Source organism: Lissotriton helveticus, chromosome 4_1, assembly GCF_964261635.1.
Source record: "Lissotriton helveticus chromosome 4_1, aLisHel1.1, whole genome shotgun sequence".
Lineage (NCBI taxonomy): Eukaryota > Metazoa > Chordata > Amphibia > Caudata > Salamandridae > Lissotriton > Lissotriton helveticus.
This window is the reverse complement of record NC_136063.1, coordinates 1,220,458,871-1,220,483,283: the sequence shown is the minus strand read 5'-3', so window position 1 is coordinate 1,220,483,283 and position 24,413 is coordinate 1,220,458,871. Positions and strand designations below refer to the sequence as shown.

At 42.9% G+C, this 24,413-nt stretch overlaps 1 protein-coding gene across 1 annotated transcript in view; it reads right to left on the bottom strand.

Annotated features, from left to right (window-relative positions):
- LPCAT1 (lysophosphatidylcholine acyltransferase 1) overlaps nt 1–24,413 on the bottom strand; it is a 585,759-nt gene that overhangs the window by 253,169 nt on the left and 308,177 nt on the right. Inside the window, exon 4 of the mRNA XM_078685765.1 lies at nt 16,813–16,925. Within this exon, the coding sequence (XP_078541891.1) occupies nt 16,813–16,925 (113 nt within the window). The remainder of the gene's footprint in view (nt 1–16,812; nt 16,926–24,413) is intronic.

Sequence of the window (24,413 nt, the reverse complement as noted above, 5' to 3'; positions counted from 1 at the left end):
TAGCTATTGCCTTTTTAGTCCAGCCGGTTCTAATTCTTAAAACATAGGTTCATTAATCCATGAGCTAATTGAAGCCCAAATATCAGCCCCATTTTTCCTTGCACTTAGACCTCTGCGTTTGTATATTTCTTTCTCCCAGCGATATGTAGCAAGCAATTTTCCTAGCCAGCAGTGAACTGAAGGGGGCTCTTTATCAAGCCAGACTGTCGCTATGGTGAGTCTAAACACCGCCATCATTATATAAAGCAGCGTTTTCTTGGGTAACGGCAGGCCCTGGTTGCTTATGCCCAACAGTATAACTTGTGGTGACAACTCAATATCACTATCCAGTATTTGTTTAACATAGTAGCCAATTTTCCCAATTAGACTCATCAGGCAAGGACATGTAGCAAATACATGCACACTATCGGCAGCTAGCTCCCCACAGCGGGAGCAGTGAATACCTGAAGTACCACCCCACCTAAAAATCCGCGCTGGAGTAATGTACAAGTTTGACCACGTCTTATAGCATTGAACCTGAATGTTAGCTGAAATAGCTGCCGTATAGCTTAGCATTAGAGAGTCCTCACAGACCCCCGGATCTGCTTTAACCTTCTCTTGCCACTGGTTCTTATGCTTGACAAGATCATCCTCCATTAAATCATTAAGAAGTGTATATAATTTAGAAATTGAGGCCCATTGAGTTCCTAAGACAGTCTCCATTAGTGGAATTGTTTGACCCTGAATCGTCTTTTTAAAAAGGAAGTCCCGCATCTGTAAGTATTAAAAAAAAAAATGATTATTCCCCAACACCAAACTTTTGTTTTATTACCGCGAATGACAGAATTGTATCATCCCTTATTAAGTCCCCGATGTGTCTTATCCCTTTCTCCCTCCAAGCATCCATATAACCATCATGAAAAATTTCTGGTAATAGTGGATTATTTTGTAATGGCGTATACCTGTGAAACCTATTTAATTTCAGTTTTTTCCTGATTGAAGTCCATATTTTATAAGCACCCAGCAAAACCTTGAATTTTACTCTTTTGTAGTAAGCAAAATCAATGTGACGTGCCAAGCACCCGTGGGCCTCAACCCCAAGCAAAAGCTTGTATATGGAGGGATAGGATCCGTCTTGGGTGTTAGGATATCCTTTACCCAGCAGCTCGGACATCTGTTGGAGATTTGCAGCCCAATAAAAAATCTGGATATCTGGGACAGACCACCCACCCCGATCCTTGGGGAGAGTCATATATTTCAGAACTCTGCGGGGGTGCTTCCCTGCCCATAAAAACTTAGAGATGACTTGATTAAAGGCAGAGAGCCAGGTTTTGTTAACTTCCAGTGGGATTGATCTAAAAAAATATAAAATTCTGGGCAAAAACAGCATTTTGATCGCATTGCTCCTTCCCAGTAGTCAGGTGAAGGTTATTCATTCTGTCAAAGTCTGATTTGGTCTTAACTAACAAGGGCGCCAGGTTACATTGCACTTCATCTTCCACATTTGCTGTGATTTCCACCCCTAAGTATCTAACTTTCTCTGTGACCCTACTGTCAACCAGATTTACCAGGGAATGTTTAATGATCATGGTCTTCTCCCTGTTCAGAAAGTAACCTGAAACGTCCCCAAATTTTTCAGCCTCCTTTTCTACTTCCCTAGCTGCGTCCGCTGGGTTAGATGTTGTTATCGCAAGATCATCTGCATATGCTAAAATCTTTACTTCTCCCCCCAAGGTTTGCGCTGCCCCGATGTCGTTGTTCTCCACTATTATCCCAATAAAAGGGTCTATATATAAAGCAAATAGTAGTGGAGAACATGGACACCCTTGGCGTGAGCCACGTGTGATTTTAATTGGATCTGATAAGGCGCCCATCACGTTAATCCTAGCCTCAGGGTTTTGGTACATACAGCTTATTGCATTGATGTAATTTCTGCCTAGACCCTGTTTTTCCATAGTGGCCCACAGAAAGGGCCAGGAGACCCTATCGAAAGCCTTCTCTGCGTCCAGAAGTATGGCTGCCATAGGGTCCCCTGACACCTTCGCTTCGTCGAACAGCGTGGTCAGCCTTCTTATGTGATCTGTAATCCCCCTGCCTGGCACAAATCCATGCTGGAACGGAGAGACTAATTTTCCTATAACTGCTGAAAGCCTATTTGCCAAAATTTTAGAGTAAATCTTTAAATCGCTGTTCAGCAGGGTTATTGGCCTGTAGGAGCCTAGTTCCTCAAATGGCTTGCTTCGGGAAAACTATGATGGACGCCCCTGTCCATGAATCTGGCGTGATCAGGTCCCGTTGTGCCCTTTGGAATACTTCCAGCATCAATCCCATAATGTGTGTTTTGAATTTTTTATAAAATTCACCTGGGATTAAGTCTGGACCTGTGGCTTTCCCTATTGGGGTCTGATCTATTGCTGTTGATAGTGCTTCCCAGGTAATTGGCCCCTCTAGACAGTTTCTTTCTTCTACCGACAGTTGGCCCAAAACCACCCCTGATAAGTAATCCTGTATTTCCTGCCTTCCGCCCCTGGTGTCTTCAGTGTATAATTTTTGGTAAAATTTCTGAAAGGCCGTGATAATTGCCTTTGTCTTGTTCACCAACCCCAGATCCGGATCTCTAATTTCTCTTATCCTGGCATGCGATGTTCTCTCCCTAGTGCGTGTAGCAAGGAGATGCCCAATTCTTTCACTGCTCTCATAAGCCCGTGTTTTCCATGCCAAATATTAACCGGCAGCCTTTTTAACTGAAATTTGTGTGATTGCAGATCTTGCAACGGTAACTTTTATCTGCATGGCCTCTGAGTCTGTTCCAGCAGAAAGAGCCTCTATCAGCTGAGCCTCCACTGCGCCTAGATATTGATATAGTTCTTGTAACAGGGTTTTCTCTTCCCTCTGAGAATCCCACCCAAACCTGTTTGATTCTCCCCTTACCCCTGCTTTCAGTGTGTCCCACACATTGCTTAGGTTAGTACTTCCATAGTTATCTTCTATAAATCTGGGGATCCACTCACCCAGCTGCCGAATATATTCTACATCGCTGAGATATGCCCTGTTGAAAGACCACTGTGTCTGCCTGATGGGAAGTTCGATATCTAAGTCGACCACCAGAGGGTTATGGTGCGACATAACCTTCGGGTATAGGTCAATTGTACTTTTTGAGGCTAGTTCTTGTGAAACTAAAAAATAATCCAACCTTGCAAAAACCTTATGAGGAGCGGAAAAATAAGTATACCCTAGATCAGCCCCCCTATTCAAAGCCCACACATCTTCTAACCCATGTAGTGCCTGTAGCTGGGATAATGAATTAAACACTTTGGGCTTTCTGCCCTGATAGGGGATCTTCCTTGATGCGACTTGGCAGTTCAAATTGATATTTAGGTCCCCACAAAGAATCAGGGGTAAAGACCAGCCTACTAATTCCATTCTGAGCCAATCTACCAGGGCTGGATCATCCAATACTGGGCCGTATATTGAGCAAAGAGTGAATATTTTATTTTCTATACACCCCTGTACAATCTCCCACCTGCCCATGCTGTCAGCTTGGCAGTGAGGAAAGCTAAGAGAACTCCTTGTCCTATTCCGTGCCAAGATAGCCACCCCCTTTGTGCGAGTTTCTTGTGATGTATTTGCTACTATGTAATACCCAGGCAATTCCAGAAGACTCTTCCTGCTACCCTCTATGTGAGTTTCTTGGAGGCATAGGATGTCAGTTCTTAAAGCTTGCACATCAATGCTTACCTGCCTCCTTTTTTGGGGGTTATTTAAGCCACAAATATTCACTGAGGCAATTCTAATTTTCCTCCCCATTTACAACATAAAGTACTATCAAAAAAATACAATCCAACAGCATACAATACAACATGTAATACCACATTGTGCCCACCTGTCTACAAATAGATACTACTTCTCCTGTGGTCCCGCCCCCCCAGCCCATCCCTCCCCCTCCCTTCAAAGTGGCAAAAAAGTCAAGAGACCCTTGTGATGCCTCCTGCATGTGGTTGCGCCCCAGCCGCTTCCGGCCCCCACCCCGCACCAAACCAGTACGTGAAGCTGCATGTGAGACTGCCTGTCTATCAACTTGTCCCTTGTTACCTATTGTTACCTATTTTCCCCAGTTTTTAAGCTCATTCAGGTATTCCTGTGCTTTTACAAATAACTTTAAGCCTAGCAGGATTCATCAGAAATACTTCACACCCCTGCTGCTGGAAGGGAGAGATCAGAGAGCGGAGTCTCCATCTCCTCTCTACCGTGGAATGAGAAAAGTCAGGGCGGACAAAAAAGGAGTGCCCTGCTGCTGTTCTTTTTGCGCCAGGCCTGGCTTTCTCGAAAATAGCTTGCCGCAAGAGAAAGTTACCAAAGAATATTAGTATGGCTCTGGGTTTGTCATCCTGGCCTGGCTTTTTTTTGAGCATCTGGGGGAACCTGTGCACCCTTTGCACTTCTGCATCCCAGTTCCAATGAGACAGTTCTGGGAAGGCCTCCCGAAAGAGTCTCAGAACAAAGCCTCGGATGTCGTCGCCTTCCTCTTTCTCCGCAATTCCTAGAAGCCGAAGGTTGTTGCACTGCTGTCTATTTTCAAAGTCCTCCAGCTTCCAGAGGACATCGGTCATTCTACTTTTGTTGGAAGTGGATTGTTTGTTAGAATTCTCCGCGTTGGCCTCCAGATGGACTATGCGCTCCTCTAGTGCAGTGGTCCGGTCGTTGATCTCAGAGCGGGTCTTACGCACTTTTCTTACTGCGCCCTGAAGTTTTCTAGTATCTGCATGGGCTCTCTTGTGTTCCTGTCGGGCTTCTGTCTGCATTTGTTTTAAAGTAGCATAGATTAACTCCATTGAAGGTCGACCTCCTTGTGCCCCGGTTTCTGTGCCAGGTTTGACACCCTGTCCAGGAGTGGTTTCTAGTTCCAGAGCACCTCCCAGGTGTGAAGAAGAGTAGTCCCATATCAACTGGTCGGACTGACTGCCATCGGAAGTAAAACCATGCTCTTTTAGGGTTCTCTTTCTGCCGCAAAATGGTTTACGCTTCTGAGTGTCAGGCTTCAGCGCGGGGCTACCGCTGTCTGATGAGAGCTCGTCAGAGCTATTCTGCCAGCTTTCCTCTGAGGTTTCAGATTCATCTGTCATTGAGTAGAATTTATCCACCTCGGGGGTCCCTGTGGCTGCTCCTTCCGTTAGTGCCTGACAGGGCTTGATCAATACTTCCTTAGCTGGGGTTTGGAGGGGCCTGTTATCAGTTTTCTCGAGCTGTCCTTCTTTTTGCTCCCTGTCCTCCGTGAGGCTTTCTGAGAACTGATCTAAGAGCCCGCTGGTTATGTTAGGGGGAGCAGTAGTGAAGATGTTTGCCAGATTGTCAGCAAGGCCATTAATCTCCTCTGCACTTGATATCGGAGCAGTCACGGTAATCAGCCCACTGTCTTGTCCCCCTTTGTCGACTCCCTTTTCTGCTACTTGCTTTTTTTCCCGTGTCCTTAATTAGTTTACCATTGGTGCTGATAACAGGTTTGCCTTTGTTGTGTCCTGTGTTCAATTGTAGCGCAGAAATATTGTTTGCTCCTTTACCTGCGAACATACCTGGCACCGTTGGACCCTTACCACGGGCGCCTTTCTCCACCTTCTGTTCGCTCGGCGTTGTTCTCCCCCCCTGTGCCCAGTCTCTGGGCAGGTCAGCAGGACGAGCATCAGTGCAAAATCCAGGACTCTGCACTCGCCGGCACGCCGAATTGAGGATGCAGTGAAGGATGCCTGCTTGACGCCAGCTCCATCCGAGTCTTTCGCCACCGGCTTTCCTTTCGGGGCATTACCGCGCCGATGTGAGTAAGCTTGCCAGAATGGGCACCGTCTTCAGAAGCTGCAACAAAATATCGACGATCCCCTCGAAACACGCTGCTTCTGCCAATGGCAGCCGCCGCAGCTCTCCACACTCGCAGCGCTTGAGTTGCGAGGGTCATAACGCGGGAGAAAGTTGAAGCCGCATCCGATTACAGCCAGGTAGGAGCTGAATTTCTATTTTAAAAATGCTTTAAGGGTGTTACAGTATTCAATACCAATATCACCCGTTATCTGTAATCACGCAATGAGTTTTAGGCAGTCTTCATGAAATCCAGAGTCAATTGCGGGGTCGTGGTCAGGGAGCAGCTACTCGCAAGACTCACACAGCCGCCATCTTGCCCAACTCCCCCACCGCTACTCTGCTACTTCCACCGCCTCTTACCTTCCTGGGTTTCCACTCTTCTTCGCATTCACTGTAGGAAGGCAGGGGGCTTGCGGTGCAAGACAACCTCAGGGCGAGCAGTGGTGGCTCGTCAGGAAAGAAGGGCAAAGGGGACATCAAAAGGTGCAGGAGGGAGCTGTCCAAGTCATGATGGTGATGTATGAAATATGAGGAGTCTCAAGTTAGAGATAAGCTGCAGAGTGCAGGAGTTTACTGCAGTGCACGTGGGGTTTAGGAAAAGGTACATGAAGAAGCACTGAACAGCAGGGTGTAGACAGAAACTGCAACGTGCAGGAGATGGTAAGATAGGAGTTAGCCCTAGAGACATGTACAGCACTGCTTCAGAAAGGATCGGCACAGATGTGCTCCATGAAATGGTGAAGGAAAGACTTTATATGCACATTTGCACATTTGGACTCTCGCATATGTTACTTTCTTGCACTACGCACTTTAATATGGAGTATTTATTACAATTGTTCTTAAGTATTTATATAATAGTGTTCTCCCTTTCGGTGCTAAAGTCTATATGAGAGTCGGCTCGTGGAATAATTCCTTACAAACTGTCTTGTAATGCGGAGCGTAATATACCTGTGCTTGTGATGCTTATTTTGTAAATATGTATCGATATTTTTATTCTTGTGTTTTTTTTAAATGTCCAGCTTATATGCTTGTGTAAAACAAACCGAATAAAGCTTTTTGAACTTGAACTTGACTATCTATGCATCTATGCAAACAAATATTAAATGTCATAGATTATAGTAACCTCAGCCACCTCAGTTCTGACGATTGCCTATCAAGTATTATGGACTATCATTGTGTACTAATACATTATCAATATTTACTTTTATTTCTCTGAATAAGAAGTTCCACAGAAAGTGTGAAAGGCGGTGGCTTATAACCACAGAGCTAAAGAAATAGGTGTACACAGTAAGGGGTGTGGGGCATAGGGGCCAGAAGAAGACAGGCACAAAAGTCAACAGCGAGCAGGAGACACAGGATGGGAGACGAGGAGACCTTGTTTTCCAGCTTTATGCTTCCTCCCATGCATTCTACAGAGACATGAATGTTTAGAGAAGTAAAGTGGGAGACCAATAAAATGATGAAGACTCGAGGAGGCATGCATAATGAGCAGAAGGAGCAGGTGAAGGCTAGAACAAGCAAAGGGGCTTGACTTCCCCTCCATTTCAAGGAGCCCGCTAGTATGCACTTGAGCATGGCAGCTGCTGCTGTGTCTTACGGGTGGTACACACAGTCTTGCAAGCCGTGGTACAGGGCTGTCATACACCTCAAGTGTCTGCTCGTGTGGAACTGTGTGAAAGCAGTAGGGTTTTGGGGAGCGACACAAGCTGGCAAGACTTCCATGTCACTCATCTGTCCTTTGCCGCTTCAACTACTGAACCAATATGGCTGCAAATCTTCCCACGTTGCCGCCATTTTTCTATTGGATAAATCTGTCCTGCTTACAGTACTAGGCACCGTGATGGATCCAGTTTCCTCCTGCCCCAGTGTATCTCTACATACAACAATAAGTCGTCCCCCTAGTACTTGCATGCCACTGTGCCAAACATACACAAAATGGTGTAACTTCTGAAATTACCAATGTTGCACCACCTTTTTCTCGGGTTTGATAAAGCGGCACAGGGAGTGTCACCCATAAAATAGAAAAATGTCTCTCGCGAGCAAACTGCAATTCTGAAGAGGTCACTCATAAAAAAACGAAAACTTGGCAGTCTCTGGTGCAATAGAGGGAAAAGTGAGAAATCAGAGATCTAATAAATTACTGCGTCCTTAAAGTTAGTCCTCTAGTTTGTTTCTGAATGTCTGACATCCACCCTGATACCATAACATTAGGTGTCACTTGCTCTTTATTAAAATGCTAGTTTGTTTGAACCAACAAAAAAAAATACAAGGCAACACATAGCGCATGTGCCATATGCAGATAAAGAAGCTTAGTGAGCAGGTAGAGCTTCAAAGAATGTGGTCAAAGTTCCTTGCCGCCCCAGCTGAAACAATTCTGTTAAGTGGTTGCTCCTCAGGACAATGACTACTAAACTAATACAAGTCCCATTTACCATTTGCAAGCCTTATGTATGATTTGTTGTGCAAAGATAGTTACATTTTCTAGGTTGATTTTTTTTCAAGTTTTTCAGCTTGCCTACTCAAAATTTCAAGATCCAGAACCCACCTGTCTAGCCACATTTCCATGTGTGCTTCCTTCTTGTCATGAAAGCGGTGACTGCATTTTATACCTCTTTTAGTCACAAGTAATTACATTAGCAAGAATTGTAGTGCAATTGCCAGTGACTAAGGTAAGGATATGTGCAGAATGCAGTTGCTGATTAAACAGAGGCTCCAACCTTCTGCTTGCACTGAGAGTAGCAAGAGTGCTGGTCGTTTCCATCCACACTGTGGTCTCCTCCAAGCATTAGCCACCATTGACTAACAGCCTTCTACGCTTTGTAGGCATCATCTGGCCACAGCTTCCCGTCTGGACTAAGTTACTTCTAAGACCTATCCCCACAGCAGAGTCAATTGAGCTCACAGGCCTCCACTCATAATGTATACTAGGCTTATTATAGAAAAGTTGGGAAATTTGCCTGCCCTGTCTCTTATAAACTCTATGAGTTCCAATTAAAAGGACCAATGATGCAGGCCTCCACAGAACCCTCCACCCCTGCACTGTTGCCCTTTTACAACCTCCCAGACTAAACTCCTTTCCCCCATGATCAAGGGTGATGCTACCACTATCATCTTCAGAAACTGAACTATCATCATATAGGCCAATGATACCAACCTACGCTCTTTCAAATCCATATTCCCTACACTAAAAATCGCCACATCACTGTCTCAAAACTCTTTCCCCCAACCACGCCCTCAACAGGACACTGCAAAAATTGAACAAGCACGAGTTATACCGCCAGCCCTACTCCATCCCTCACACCTCTTTGCCTTCACCCCAGCTGGTACCAAACCCAGCAGACCAGGCTGCATACTGGTCCACACCTCTACACCTTTCCAGCCTAACTTGGTCTTCTCACTCACCAGTACACTCCCAAGCCCAGCCCAGACTACCAACTCCAATTCTAATTCCATCTCCCACCCCAACAAATCCCCTGACCTCCACACCTACTCACAAACCTTACCTCCTTCCCCTTCCCTACAGACTGCTTGGGTCGTCAACAAATGCTCACAACTCCCACTATTTACCCTCCATGTCCACTAATACACTGATGACCACTTCTCAAAGAGACAAACTCCACTAACCCGCTAGTCCTGTCATTAAAAATAAAATACACCATGACAACTCTAATCGCACTCCCGCCAACAACTTAAATCTCACTCCAACTGAAGCACCCTCAAACTCAGGATTGCAAGACCCCATACAATCTGAAGCAAAACACCCATACTCTCCCCTCAATATCATAGGCCCATGTCCACACTAAACAAGCAACTAATGCACCTGGAAAACCAATTAGAGATAGTAATACAGGGTCACAAAAATATCAGAACCTAAAACATGCATCTGTATCCTGCCCTTCACCCTCATTCCCCCCACAGGCATCAGCACAGCCAGAATAATAACTGGAATCAAAAAATATAACCAAATCTGTGCTGCCCGGAAATAACAGAGTTGGCTACCAATTGAAGCTTGTTGTAGCTTCAGAACTGCTGCTCTAATCCACAAAGACCTTCCCACTGGGAAACCAGCATACCTCGCCTCTAAACTCAAAAAGGGAGGGCAAACATGAAGACAAAGAAGTTCAAACATCCTACTCCTCATTCTTTCTAAAGCCCACAAACAAAAAACCCTCAAGCAATGACCCAAATATCTGGAACTCCATCCCAGTGCATTTCAGGACAACCCCCTTCTTTGTGAGCTTCAAGAAATAGCTAAAAGATTGCCTCCTCAGCCACTATCTCAAGTAGCAGGGATTCCCTCACCTAAAAGTTATATTCCCCTCCACTGCTATTTTTCTTCATAACTTGTGATTATAATCAGCTATGTTTTGTTTCAATTCAGCTGTACTATACGAGTGATCTGTTACGAACATGTATTGATGTGAAGCACTCGGACACCCTAAGGTCAAACTCCAAAACAATAATAATAAATAAAAATTATAAAAAAACCAGGGTACCTTATGTAGGAAAGCTGTTCTGCGTAATTTACACTTGTTACGCAAAACAAACTCATAAGTAGTGTTCTTAGCAGTGTCTGTGTTGATTTATTATTCAGCTTAAGAATCTGCGATTCTAAGTCACTGCGTGACCCATGCCAGATGATGAGTATGTCATCAATGAAACGTCGATATGCAAGCAACTTAGAAGTCCATGAAATTTCAGAGAGAATGTTCTCTGTTTCAAATTTCAGCATGAAAATATTGGCATAGCTGGGGGCTCCCGAAAAGCCCATAGATGTACCATTGGCCTGAAGAAAAAAACTGATCTTTCCACTGAAAAAAGCTGTGAAACAGACAGAAATGAAGTAGTTCAAGAAGAAACACTTTATTCGCATTCATGTTGTCCTGTCTCAACAAAGCCCATTCAATGGCTTCAATCCCTTCGAGGTGGGGAATGGATGTGTATAAGGACACAACGTCTATTGTGCATAACCAAGTTTGTCCTATCTCAGGAATATCGATGTTTTGAAGAATATTCAACAAGTGAGTCGTGTCTTGTAGGTATGATGGACTAGCTTGAACAATGGGCTGAAAAAAAAACGTCAAGATAATGACCCAACGGATTGTGTACAGATCCGCACCCAGATACTATGGGTCTCAATGGCGGGTCCCTCACACTTTTGTGTATCTTTGGGAGCATGTACAGCCCCGGTCTGCGGGGAAAACAAGTGAATAAATACTCTCTCGTTTTAGTGCTGATCCATTTCATATCAACCGCATGTGCAAGAATAGAATTCAACAGAGCTACAAAAAGCATCAGTGGGATCCTCGGCTAGTGGTAAATAAGTGGAAGAATCCTGTAGCATTTGAATGACATTTTACATTTCACCAAAGCAGACAAGGGTGGAGCATATGAGAACATAATCGGTTTGATGCTACAGGATTCTTCCACCTATTTACCACTGGCTGAGGAATCCTACTGATGCTTTTTTAGCCATTGAGACCCATAGTCATCATCTGGCATGGGTCACGCAGTGACTTAGAATTGCAGATTCTTAAGTTGAATGCTATCAACTCTAGACCTCAATTTTCTTTTCAGATTGAATCTCACTATATAGCTTTCTTGGATGTTTTGCTTAAACTTTCAGGCACCACCATTGAGACCACTGCTTTTAAAAAACCCACTGATCGCAACAACGCCTTACTATACCAAAGCTTCCACCCTTGGCCTTTGAAACGTCAGTTTGTGGGAATCAGGCGCATCACTTCGGATTCAGATTTAGGTTTGCAGACTATTCAAGAAGCTAAACAGAAGTTTTTAAGCAGAGGTTATCCTCAACAGGTAGTAGATCAGGCTGAAACGAGATCATTAGCTTTACATCATGAGGACCTGTTGAAAAAGAAAATTAAGCATCCTTCCCCAGCTAGAAAAGTGTTTATTTCTACATTTTCTACCCGTTCTAACCTTGTGAAAAAGAGCATATTGCAAAGATGGGATTCGCTTCAATCTGAATCTGATTTCAAAGGAATGTTTTCAAGTCCCCCGTTATGTGCATACAAAAGGTCACCTAATCTGAAAAAAATGTTAAACAAATCCATAGACAATGTTAAAGTTTCATACAAAGGCATGTCTAAATGCATGAAGTGTTTGCAGTGCAACAACGTCATCACTGGGAAGAGTCTATCACACCCTTGATTAGGCAAGAAGATTTCCCTAAATTTCAATGCTAACTGTTACAGTCACCATGTCATTTATGTCATCAAATATCCGTGTATTTTGTATTATGTAGGGAAGACGGAGAGGGTTCTCCGTACCCGAATTACTGAGCACAAAAGTAGGATCAGGACCAAAACGATGAGTTTGCTATTAGCACAACATTGGCTAATTGAAAAACATACTATTGCACAGCTAAGATTCGGGGTGCTTGAAATTGTTGAGACTCGTTCAGATAGAGACACGTCAAAAGTTTTATCTCAACGAGAGTCGTACTGGGTTTTGTTTATGCAAAAGGGCTGAATGATAAATTCGAATAGTCATGCTTTTTATAACTTGTGTCAACACTCCATTCTATTGGTGGTCGGTTGTACTCCGCTCTAGTTGCTCCATTTTAGATAGGTTCATCATGTATTAGTTCAGGTTCACATTTATTTTCTTTTTATTTGTTTTTATATGATTAGGTCCATGCACGTTTACAGTCCTACCTTTATGACTATGATTACCCTTTCCGTCACGTATTTATTCGGCGTTGACTCACGGGCTCACTTGTTGAAGCCGGCGTCCTCCGTGTTGCAGTTTGTGCCCGGTGTTTCACTGCTTCTGGTGAGTTCATGGTTTCTTTAGTTCATTTCCATACCGTGTTATGATAGTGCAAGGCATTATTTTCACTACAGTTCCGTTTTTTTAGGTACTGTCACGTGTTTGTTCACTGAGTCATTTTGCGTGTAGTCGCTTCTTTTAAGGTAAGCATTGAAGTTCCTTTTTGGCACTCTTCTGTTGTTTTGCATTTATGATACATATAGCAGCATTTGTTTGTTTTTTGGTGGAGTATAGCGGTTTCCTGCTGAGTTCTGTTCATGCTTTGAGTGTGAGCACTCAAGCATTTAAGGTACGATTAATATTCTTCACGTTTTCACTCGTATTTTTCGACACCAGTTGCATTTGTCCCTAACGCCACGCATCATTTTTTAAGCTTCAGGTCACGCTTGATCACCAAGGCTTGTTTCTCGGTCATCATTTTTTTTGGTTCTAATTATTCTATTGTTATGTGGTACAATGACGCACTAACACACTGTGGCAAGCAGTTCTATCAGTCATTCCCTCAGTTGCTTTTTCCTGCTCTTTCGTGAGCCCAAATGTTAGTTGATCAATGTTATCTGAAAGTTGCTGCACACTTTTCATTACTATCAATGTATTGATATATTGCAGATTCCCCTGATTAAGGGCTTATGTTAAAAGACCTAAATGCATTGGGAAATGTTAAGTTTTGTTATTGTATGCTGATTACAAGCTGCATTGTTTGTCAAGCTTTTTGAACTTCAACTTCACCTTTATCTGCGATGATCAAGAATAAAGCAGATTTCAATCAACTTTATGGTTAGAACATCTCATTCTCAGCTTTGGATTCTGTGGAAAATTGTTTGGAATACTGTTGTTTACTTAAGAGTACAGTACAATGTTGTGATTGTTTGGATTACGTTTTGTACACTTTAATGTGACTTGTTGGTAGTGAGCTGGGCACTCCTGGATACATTTCTGGGCATTTTCTTTTCATCTTAGGTAAACAACATTGGCATTTAAATGCCAATAATTCCAACTGTGCAGGGTATGGTACTGCACCCTGCAACAAGGCTAAGTAAACAACATTGGCATTTATAATGCCAATATTTCCACCTTTGCAGGGTGCAGTACCATATGTGGCCAAAGAGGACCCATCTTTTGGCCAAACATGGTACTGCACCCTGAAACATGGCTAGGTAAACACATTGCCATTTATAATGCCTCCAACTCCAACAAATGCAAGACAGATTGCATTTCCAATGCAATAGGTCTCGCATTTGTTAAATTTAGAGCTGTTGGCATTGAAAATATTAAATATAGTAAAATATTTTTTACTTTAGCTTTTTTATACCATTGGCAATAGTGCTATAAATATAATAACTCCTCTGCAAATAAAAAACAAAAGTTAAAAAAGGTTGTTATTTTCCATGTCAATAGCTCTAACGTTACCAAATGCAAGACCTATTGCATTACAAATGCTTGTTTCTGTTAGTCACTGCCAGGCAAAACCTGACAGAGACAAAGAGAAAAATAAACCTAATGCACCCCTTCCCCAGATGCACCTAGCTCTTGGAAAAGAAAAGCTTTGGAGGACGCCTGTCAAAACGGACAGGGGCCGTTCACAAAACATTTGGTACCATCAGAGGGACAGCATGACTGTGGTTCCACTAAAGGTGCAGAGATCAATAAGGGGCCATGCTATGATCTCTCAATACGGCAGTACTTTGTTCGTCAGGGTCGCAGACATAATGTCCTCCACCACCCTGACAACTGAGTACATACCAGATTACAATAAATCAAGCCCTTATTGCTTTTACTGCTGGTGTGATTCCATTATCGGAAGCCACAGTAGATTAGATCGATAGAACTAGAGTTATTGGTTTCACAGGCTTGTTGCAACTACTTGATAGCATCTTCAAGGCCTGAGGTGTTGGTTGTTGAAGATATAAGGTGCCCAACAATATCTCTAGCCTTGAGGGTGGATATCAGGTAGTTGTAATTCCCATATGAAACCAGTAACTGTAGGTTTGTGGTTCTAATCTATTGTGACCACAAGGTACGGTCCCAGATCAGGATATTCTAGATAGCATCCTTGAGACTGAAATGTTTCAACAAGTACAATGTCCACATTCAAAAATCCTTTGTTCAATTTTTATTCTTGAGATCACAAACTAACTGTGAGAGGGGACTTCATATCCTGCCTCTACTCTAGAAACCACAGAGCATGTTCCTTCCACACCTTCTTCATATTTCTATGATTCGGTTATACTACAAATACAAGGCATTTATGTTTCAGACCGTCATAACTAATCTCTTAAAAGTAGTGTAGAAATTCTAAGATATACTTAAAAACGGTACAGTATGGCAATGCATTTACAATGCAGTGACGTCCAGGCAGGCCTTCAGCATTAGACAACAACGTTATTTCAATATGTACCACTTTCTTCCAATTCTTCCTTCGTGTCTTTGAGTTTTACTTCTGGCGTTTTTATTTTTTAATACATATCGCTAGAATTCTAACCATAAGCCATCGGTACACTGGATGAATGTATCACCTTCTACCAAAGTAACCAAAACCCAAGTAAATGTATCACCTAACTAATTTGTGAAACAGATCCATATTCCCCTGAAATTGATACAGTTCATCTGTCCTGTTGGTGTTATAGTATTTCACGAGGAGGTTCAGTAAAGAGGACACAAAAACCTTCTCTGGTTCATTCCAGAGCTTCCACAAGACATGGCTATCCAAATCTCCAACGAACACTTTCCTCCCTGTTGACAAAAATTGGGGTTCTCCGGAGAAAGCTTTAAATTAATAATGCTCAAGATACTGCAACTTCTTGGACTAACCATGTAATCTATAATGCCACCTCCCATATGTAAAACATGCCCAATATTTCAATAGCATGAGGGAGTTTTCTCCTGCAGTCCTACACCAGTGATCTTCAAGGGTGTGTTTCATTAAGCGCAACCAATGTATCAGCCACAAACTCACCAAACACTCTTACAGTTCATCTTCCAACAAAAGGGAATCCACCTGGAAGGCCCACAGCCAACTGTGTTTTCCATAACCCACTCCAGACACCTGTTGAAGCTACTGCAATTATTGACTCCAAGGTGGCAAAGCAAATGTTGTGTAGCATGCAACTTTGACTCAGTACTGTGAAGCATTCTAAGAACATCACAAGTAATCTTCTGAAGACCCTTTGTGACCATGTAAACAGCAAGAAGTGAGCACAACTCTCTATTAGGATGATGGTGACTTCAAAAACGTAAACGACTCCGACAACAACCGGCAAATCACACCCTCTTTTCAGGGTGGTGCGCATCCATGGAGTTGAAGCAAAGAATTATTTTCAAAGAGAAGTTCCAGGTCTAGTGGGGCACAACATCATCAAAATATTAGGTAATCTCCAGGGTATGGAAACAGATGGTGTGGCATATTGACTTAAGGTCTACAAGTGAAGAAGCATGAGGGAGTTTTCTCCTGCAGTCCTACACCAGTGATCTTCAAGGGTGTGTTTCATTAAGCGCAACCAATGTATCAGCCACAAACTCACCAAGCACTCTTACAGTTCATCTTCCAACAAAAGGGAATCCACCTGGAAGGCCCACAGCCAACTGTGTTTTCCATAACCCACTCCAGACACCTGTTGAAGCTACTGCAATTATTGACTCCAAGGTGGCAAAGCAAATGTTGTGTAGCATGCAACTTTGACTCAGTACTGTGAAGCATTCTAAGAACATCACAAGTAATCTTCTGAAGACCCTTTGTGACCATGTAAACAGCAAGAAGTGAGCACAACTCTCTATTAGGATGATGGTGACTTCAAAACGTAAACGACTCCGACAACAACCGGCAAATCACACCCTCTTTTCAGGGTGGTGCGCATCCATGGAGTTGAAGCAAAGAATTATTTTCAAAGAGAAGTTCCAGGTCTAGTGGGGCACAACATCATCAAAATATTAGGTAATCTCCAGGGTATGGAAACAGATGGTGTGGCATATTGACTTAAGGTCTACAAGTGAAGAAGCAAGCACAAACCTAAAAGGACTTTGAAGCATGAAAAAACCTTTGTTCGATTTTCAAGTGGTTTTGCCAAGAGCCCAACTTTAAAGCAGTATTAAAAAAATTAAAGAGGTCATGGTGCGTAAACCCAGTTTGCATTTGCACATAAACGCCAAGGCTTGACAAAATACAATCAACACAGTGGGTCTAATAATTACCTGTGGCCACTTTCCATTGGAATTAGCACGCCTTCTTATTTCTTCAACTGTTTTTTTACGAGAGTCCTGGTCTGACCGAGAAACAAATACGGGTCGAATGTAGTTGATTAGAGCTGATGGGGAAACAAATAAGAAGCTGGAATACAGACCCAACACATATATTTAAAATCTCAAGTGAACAAAATCAAAATTTCCATAAGACAGCTGGATTACTGATGTTAGTAAGGGCTGATGCAGTCTGAATTATTTTGATTGAACATCGTAACGCAAATCAATCAACTGAGCTTTATTCGCATTTGATAAATGCATAAAAGTACAAATATTAAATATATACAACATAGTAAAAAGATGCAATTAATCTGTTTTAAGTATTAAAAGAATTAAATATATTTCAAAAGCGGTCTTCTGTAACCTATGCGATCTCTAGGGGCACGGCACGTGCTTAGGTCACAGTAGCAATTACACTACGGCATGGCACTTACAAAGCTTTAAGAATCGTTTTTAGTGGTTAAAAATTCAGATAGGACAATCTCTCTTGTGGAGGATTTCTTTCTAATCTGTAAGACGGAGTGCAAGAAACTCCCTGTCATAAAACATATAAAGGAGTTGCCAATGAGGTTATTACTGCAAGGGCTAGAAAATGCGAATGTATATTCAATTTTCTCATCATCTGGATAATACCTTTTTTGCTCTCCATCTTATAAAATAGGCAAAAGAATAAAATGTGAGAAATGGATTGGGTTAACTCTTTATCACAAGGGCAAGGTGACAATTGATTAAGTGAGTATACTTGGGACAGGTAGCCAACCATTAAAGGGAAGATGTTCAGTCTCAACCTAGTCAATAGGAAGCGGTGCGCATTGTTGGAAAAAAGGGAAGATAGGAGACATGTCCCGGTGTCACCGGGGGCACTGCCTGGTAAATTAATACCATAGATTTGGATTGGTTTTGTTGCTGCCCATCATGTTCGCACTTGACCATATAAAGCTCTTTTAATCTCGATTTGGGAAACGACAAGCAGTGAGATGGGGAAATCGAACAAGAATGCTAAACCCAGATCATTAAGAGTTTGCTTTACCTAGGTTTCCCTTCCAGAGAGTTGTTCTGTTGAATGCGGTGCAGAAGTTAATGAAAGCTGTATATATAAATTGACTTCTTGTCCTTGTGTATTTTTCAGTAATTGCTTGAATAATTGTGGGGCACATTTTGGCTTGGATCCTGCCTGTTCCCTCAGGAGGATCAATCCAAGTATTACAAGGATCTTGGGAGATGTAGTATGACTATTGGCTTAATCCACTACACCCAGTGCTGTGATCGGGTGTCACGATTATGAGCTCAATCGGTGTGTGGTAATGACACCAACTACATTGCCCACGATCCTTGTATACTCGTTGTGACGCGTAGTGTTGACCAACACGATTACGAGCCTGATTGGTTTGTTAACATTCCATTTTCATCCCATACTACATTTCCCATGATCCTTGTAATATTTGGATTGACGTGTTCACGTGACCAATGGGCTTTCTAAATGGACATAGCGACTACATTAGGTGTATTCGATCCCTATGATTATTGGCTTAATCCACTACACCCAGTGCTATGATCGGGTGTCACGATTATGTGCTTAATCGGTGTGTGGTAATCACACCAACTACATTGCCCATGATCCTTGTATACTCGTTTTGACACGTATTGTTGACCAACGCGATTACGAGCCTGATTGGTTTGCTAACATTACATCCTCATCACATACTACATCTCCCAAGATCCTTGTAATACTTGGATTGACGCGTTCATGTGACCAATGCGCTTCATGCATACGGAATCAACATGGCGCCCAGACCTGACCGGTTACCTCCCCGAGACGGCTAAGCTGCTCGCCAGGGGTATTGATGGAGAGGTAAGCCAGTTGTGGTCTGTTTGGTGGTTTGAGGTACACGCGGTTCTCTCAACATGATTGAGAGCCAAACTGCTTTGCTAGTATGATTGTGTGGTTTACGCCCGGGGCTTGTTTCCGAGTGAGACGCTGTCCTCTAACTAGCTCGTAGAATTGAATTTTTTGCCGGTCTGACTTCCCTTAACATGACCGAGCCGGACAGTTGTTTGTTTAATACCCTTCGAAATGCGAGGATTTTCATTGCATTTCGGATTGGACATGGTATATAACAAATATATATGGCACTAGTACCAAGCAAGAGGACTCTAATATATTCTGCTTTCTTAACCATCAATTGAACATATGAATGAACTATTGGCGCAGATACGTCAATTATTTTACATTCTGGCGAATCACCGTCTTTATGGTTGATTTGCTAGCCTACAGTCAACGGGGTCAGGTGTTTTGTACACTACAGATCGCTTAAAGGTAGGTTGGGCAACATACATATGATCTATCCACCTCCTTTTTGTTTTTATTAGAGAGGTTCTCCATTTACCTGAGCAGCAGCCAGGTGAGGCGAAGCCATACCCTCCTACCTAGTAGGTAAGCAGGGACATAGAGATAATATTTATATGGGGTCAGTTGGTTTACTAATGACTCATACTGATTTACCAGCATTTGAGGCTTTGTTTGGATGTTTTATAACAATGACACCAACATATTTTGTATTTTGTCCCTTTTTCCTGTGCATAGCATGAAATCAATACTATCCTCTTCACATGATCCAGCAATCAGGAGGAGCAACCAGATGTACCTAGGATTACCAGGTGACATGGTTGATATGGAGTCTTTTCACTTATATATATAATTTTTTCACCCATTGCAATAGCGAGTATTAGGTCCTGACGAAGGCAAAGGACAATCCAGTCCATTTGTTCTGCTGAAACATGTTGACCATACATTTTCTGTAGCAGATATTTGTTTAAACTTCTACTTCTTCGCACTGTTTTTAATGATTGGAAGATTGAGAGGCACCATTAAAATTACAATTCCTCCCATCTCTCCAATTTTATGCACATCACGATTTTTTGTTTTTCACCACTTGATGCACTGCAAATCAGTTAGCACACATTATCTTGATACCTTAAAATCCTCTTTGCATCACTAGCTTTGTATCATCCAACACATACATCTAGTTTTGATGGCTACAACTGTGAGCTCCTTGGTGTGAGGAGACCTAGATGATGACAAGGGCGGTATCGGACTGCAACTGATGGGTATCTTTTACACCTTTTGAGATATCCTGTTTTGCCTTAGCCACACACGGTTAGCATTATTTTGTTCCAACATTTAGTTTTGTTAGCCCTTGCCACATACAGGCTGAAGGTTTGATTGATGAAACACATGGGCACCTCTTGTTGTTTAAGCATGCTGTGTGGGGCCTGCCACAGACTCCTGCCCGCCTCTGGACTGCTGTTGGAGCACTGAGGATGACGCAGTGGTTGTGGAGTGCTTCCCTCCACCTGTTGACTGTGGCGGCAGTCGGTCCAGTGGCTTCCAAGTAGCGAGCTTCTGGTACCCCGGCTGGCTCCTGAAGGTCAACTGGATATTCAATCTCCTGAAATAGCATAGAAGTGCCCAAAGATGGCAGGACTGTGCATGTCGTATGGTGTGCAACACCGGGTTGAGGGCAGAGAAGCCCCATAGGTTGGTATCTAACAAGCACATGGTGAGATTGGGGGACTAAAGTGCTGAGGGTGCGGGCAGTGTTTGCTGACCACCTCCACCATTGCACCAACTGAGAGCCCTCCACGGCCCACCCACCATTCATTGAGGGCAGCCCCATAATAGCCCCGAGGGCCCCCACCATTCATCATTTCAGCCAGTACGGACTGCCGTTATGGGTAGGAGCGATGACTTGCAAGTTCACCACTTGCAATGGTAAGAGGAGGAGGGGAGGCCACTGGTCAGCTCTCACACAGGGAACAATCTCATTGAAAGTGACGAGGAAACACAAGGAGAGCTGCCCGCCCCCTACTCTACACTATAAATTTGACTCCATTCATCTCACAATCAGGGACACTAGAGAGGAGCTGGAAGTCAAGATGGACACAACAGTGGCAGATATAAGTTTACTTTGAGATGACCAAGGTAAACCAACACATAGAATTGGCCTATTTCCGATGGTAGTAGCCGGAATGTGCTTGATATGGCCACTTCTCTCTTGGATGCAAAGGCTTCTTGCCAGTCCTTGTCATCCAGGTCGTCTAGGTCTGCTTGCCACCGTTACCAAAGCCTAATAAGGGGGTCAGAGGAATTGTTGACCAATTTCTCATATGTCAGGGACATTGCCTTAAGGTACATGTGTTCTATCATGATTATGTCCTCTAGTGGGGAAGACTATGGAAGTTCCGTACCTTTGGGGATGGTTGCTCGTTGTGCGTGTTTAATTTGTATATAGCGAAATGTCTCTGCGTCTGACAGCTTGTATTATTGCCGCTGTGTTGGGAAAGGTATCACTCCACCCCTAGCCCATAGGTCCCCCACGCAGGATATGTCCATTAGATCCCATTTGCCAAAGCTATGAATTCTGCCCATGGTACCCAACCTTTCTGCATCCCATAGTGGGGTGTACTGTGATATTTTGTTGTCCCATCCCATCTGTTTCTGGATCATATGCCAAAGTTGGACTGTAGTCTTTGTTTATTTATTTATTCATCAGAGCACTTTGGTATAGACCCTCTTGCCTATTACATGTCTGTCCATCAGGTAAGCAGGCTAGTCTGGCGATTGATACATACATTGATTGATGGCTAGTAGCTGTTCCATCCAATGGTATTTCCGTATATCGGGCAATGCAATACCCCCGTCGTCCCAACCCCGGACCAGTTTCTGAAGTGCTATTCCCAGAGGCTTCCCGTCCCAAAGTAGTATCCTTTGTTCACTTTCTATTGTCTGCAAATACTGAGAAGGAACTGGATATGGTGCGTTTTTCAAAACATATAGGAATCAGGGGAGAGCCATCATTTTAAAGAGTAACTAATAACAAAATAGGGCTGGCTCTGATCAGCAAGGCTGAGCCTAATGAATGCAACAACAAAGGAGAAATGCCAGTGCTGATATATTCTTTTCCAAGTATTTACTTTCACCAAAGTACAGACATCAGTTCAATACCTGGGTTTATTGCTATTTAAATAGCTATTTATTCACAATGATTTAAACATCGGACATTTTATCTATTTCAATACATCTTTACAGATTGTATTCTTCACAGACAATAACTTGGAACACAAAACAATAAAAGAATGTCATTTCAACCATCTCCACGCTCAACAAGCATATCACATTCACACCACTCTCACTCGAACAATGGTAAAATACATAGGGCCAACCAAAATAAATTGCAAAATAGTTGTAGAGGATAATGCAAACAAAAAATACACCACTACTGATTTAGCTTTCAGTTGTCAGAACATATAATAAACAATCAATGGGTGTATAAGCACAAGACCGGGTGACATATAATTAAGGCACCAGGATGGCAAAGGTTGACCCTACAAGGTCTACGCGTTTCGAATCCTCACAACTCACGGGATTCTCTTCAGGACCTTAGCACGCTCTACAAAGGAGACACAAAGTGAAGACCAAATCTAAGTTTCTAATAGAGTGGTTGTAAGAACCTCAAATCACTCCTAAGCAATACTACACCAAAAATTCAAAATCAGCTTACCCAACAGTGGAGCAGACGGAGAGTTATCTAAAAGTCAGAAAAGAAAACAAAACCACACACCAGGAAAAAGAGAAGAACGAGTAGATAAGATATTAGTGCCACTCCTAAAAACCTGATATCTGTTCTCAATGCCAATATAGATTTGTAGGTTACCTTTAGCAAGAATTCCAGAGTGTTCTTTCATTAAGGGCAGTCATCGACGACAATGTACGGCCAGCAGGGGTAACCCTAATGGTTAGACACCAGACGAATACAATCACAAATGCATGCGAGCATGCATAAATCAATACTATCGAAATATGCTTACCGGGCAGAGGTCGTACTTCAAACCCGGAAGTAGATTCAATCAAATAGGTTTTCATCAGGCGGCGTCGGGACGAATTATAACACGCCGAGTTTCTAAAAAAATGACCAGGATGGACAGTATAAGACTCAGTTTAAGGCAGACTTGGGGCAGATATGGAAAGCGCAATCACTACTCCCGGGGGGCAAACACTCACCGGTAGCGAGCCGCGTCTGGTTCCCAAGGTAAACACTTCGTCAATGGCCATCAGGCGGATGAAGACGCATGCGTTGCTCTAAGCCTGCTGGGAAATGTAGTTTCTCCAGCGCGAAAAGATCGCGTGGAAGAACGAGACTGCTTCAGCATATTCGAGCTCTCTAGATTCTGAAAAGGGAGGTAAAGGGGGGCTAGCATCACCATTATGTGGAAGCTCAGTTAATTATAAGCCATAGCTCAGATGTCATCCTAAGGATCCAATAATGAAAAATTTTCAACTAGTGAGAAAAGTGGCATACTTTTTAAGAGTAGTGTGTAGAAGAATGTGGATAAAACGAATCATTACGTCAGGATTCTGCTGCACAAAAGAAATTAAAGTTTGTAAATTTCAGATAATTCATTGAGACCTGACACGGCCGTGTCAAATTTAACGATTATTGGATCCTTAGGATGACATCTGAGCTATGGCTTATTTTTCGCGCTGGAGAAACTACATTTCCCAGCAGGCTTAGAGCCACGCATGCGTCTTCATCCGCCTGATGGCCATTGACGAAGTGTTTACCTTGGGAACCAGACGCGGCTCGCTACCGGTGAGTGTTTGCCCCCCGGGAGTAGTGATTGCGCTTTCCATATCTGCCCCAAGTCTGCCTTAAACTGAGTCTTATACTGTCCATCCTGGTCATTTTTTTATAAACTCGGCGTGTTATAATTCGTCCCGACGCCGCCTGATGAAAACCTATTTGATTGAATCTACTTCCGGGTTTGAAGTACGACCTCTGCCCGGTAAGCATATTTCGATAGTATTGATTTATGCATGCTCGCATGAATTTATTTGATTGTATTCGTCTGGTGTCTAACCATTGGAACGCGAATATTAAAACTATATACACGCTATTCATTAGGGTTACCCCTGCTGGCCGTACATTGTCGTTGATGACTGCCCTTAATGAAAGAACACTCTGGAATTCTTGCTAAAGGTAACCTACAAATCTATATTGGCATTGAGAACAGATATCAGGTTTTTAGGAGTGGCACTAATATCTTATCTACTCGTTCTTCTCTTTTTCCTGGTGTGTGGTTTTGTTTTCTTTTCTGACTTTTAGATAACTCTCCGTCTGCTCCACTGTTGGGTAAGCTGATTTTGAATTTTTGGTGTAGTAGTGCTTAGGAGTGATTTGAGGTTCTTACAACCACTCTATTAGAAACTTAGATTTGGTCTTCACTTTGTGTCTCCTTTGTAGAGCGTGCTAAGGTCCTGAAGAGAATCCCGTGAGTTGTGAGGATTCGAAACGCGTAGACCTTGTAGGGTCAACCTTTGCCATCCTGGTGCCTTAATTATATGTCACCCGGTCTTGTGCTTATACACCCATTGATTGTTTATTATATGTTCTGACAACTGAAAGCTAAATCAGTAGTGGTGTATTTTTTGTTTGCATTATCCTCTACAACTATTTTGCAATTTATTTTGGTTGGCCCTATGTATTTTACCATTG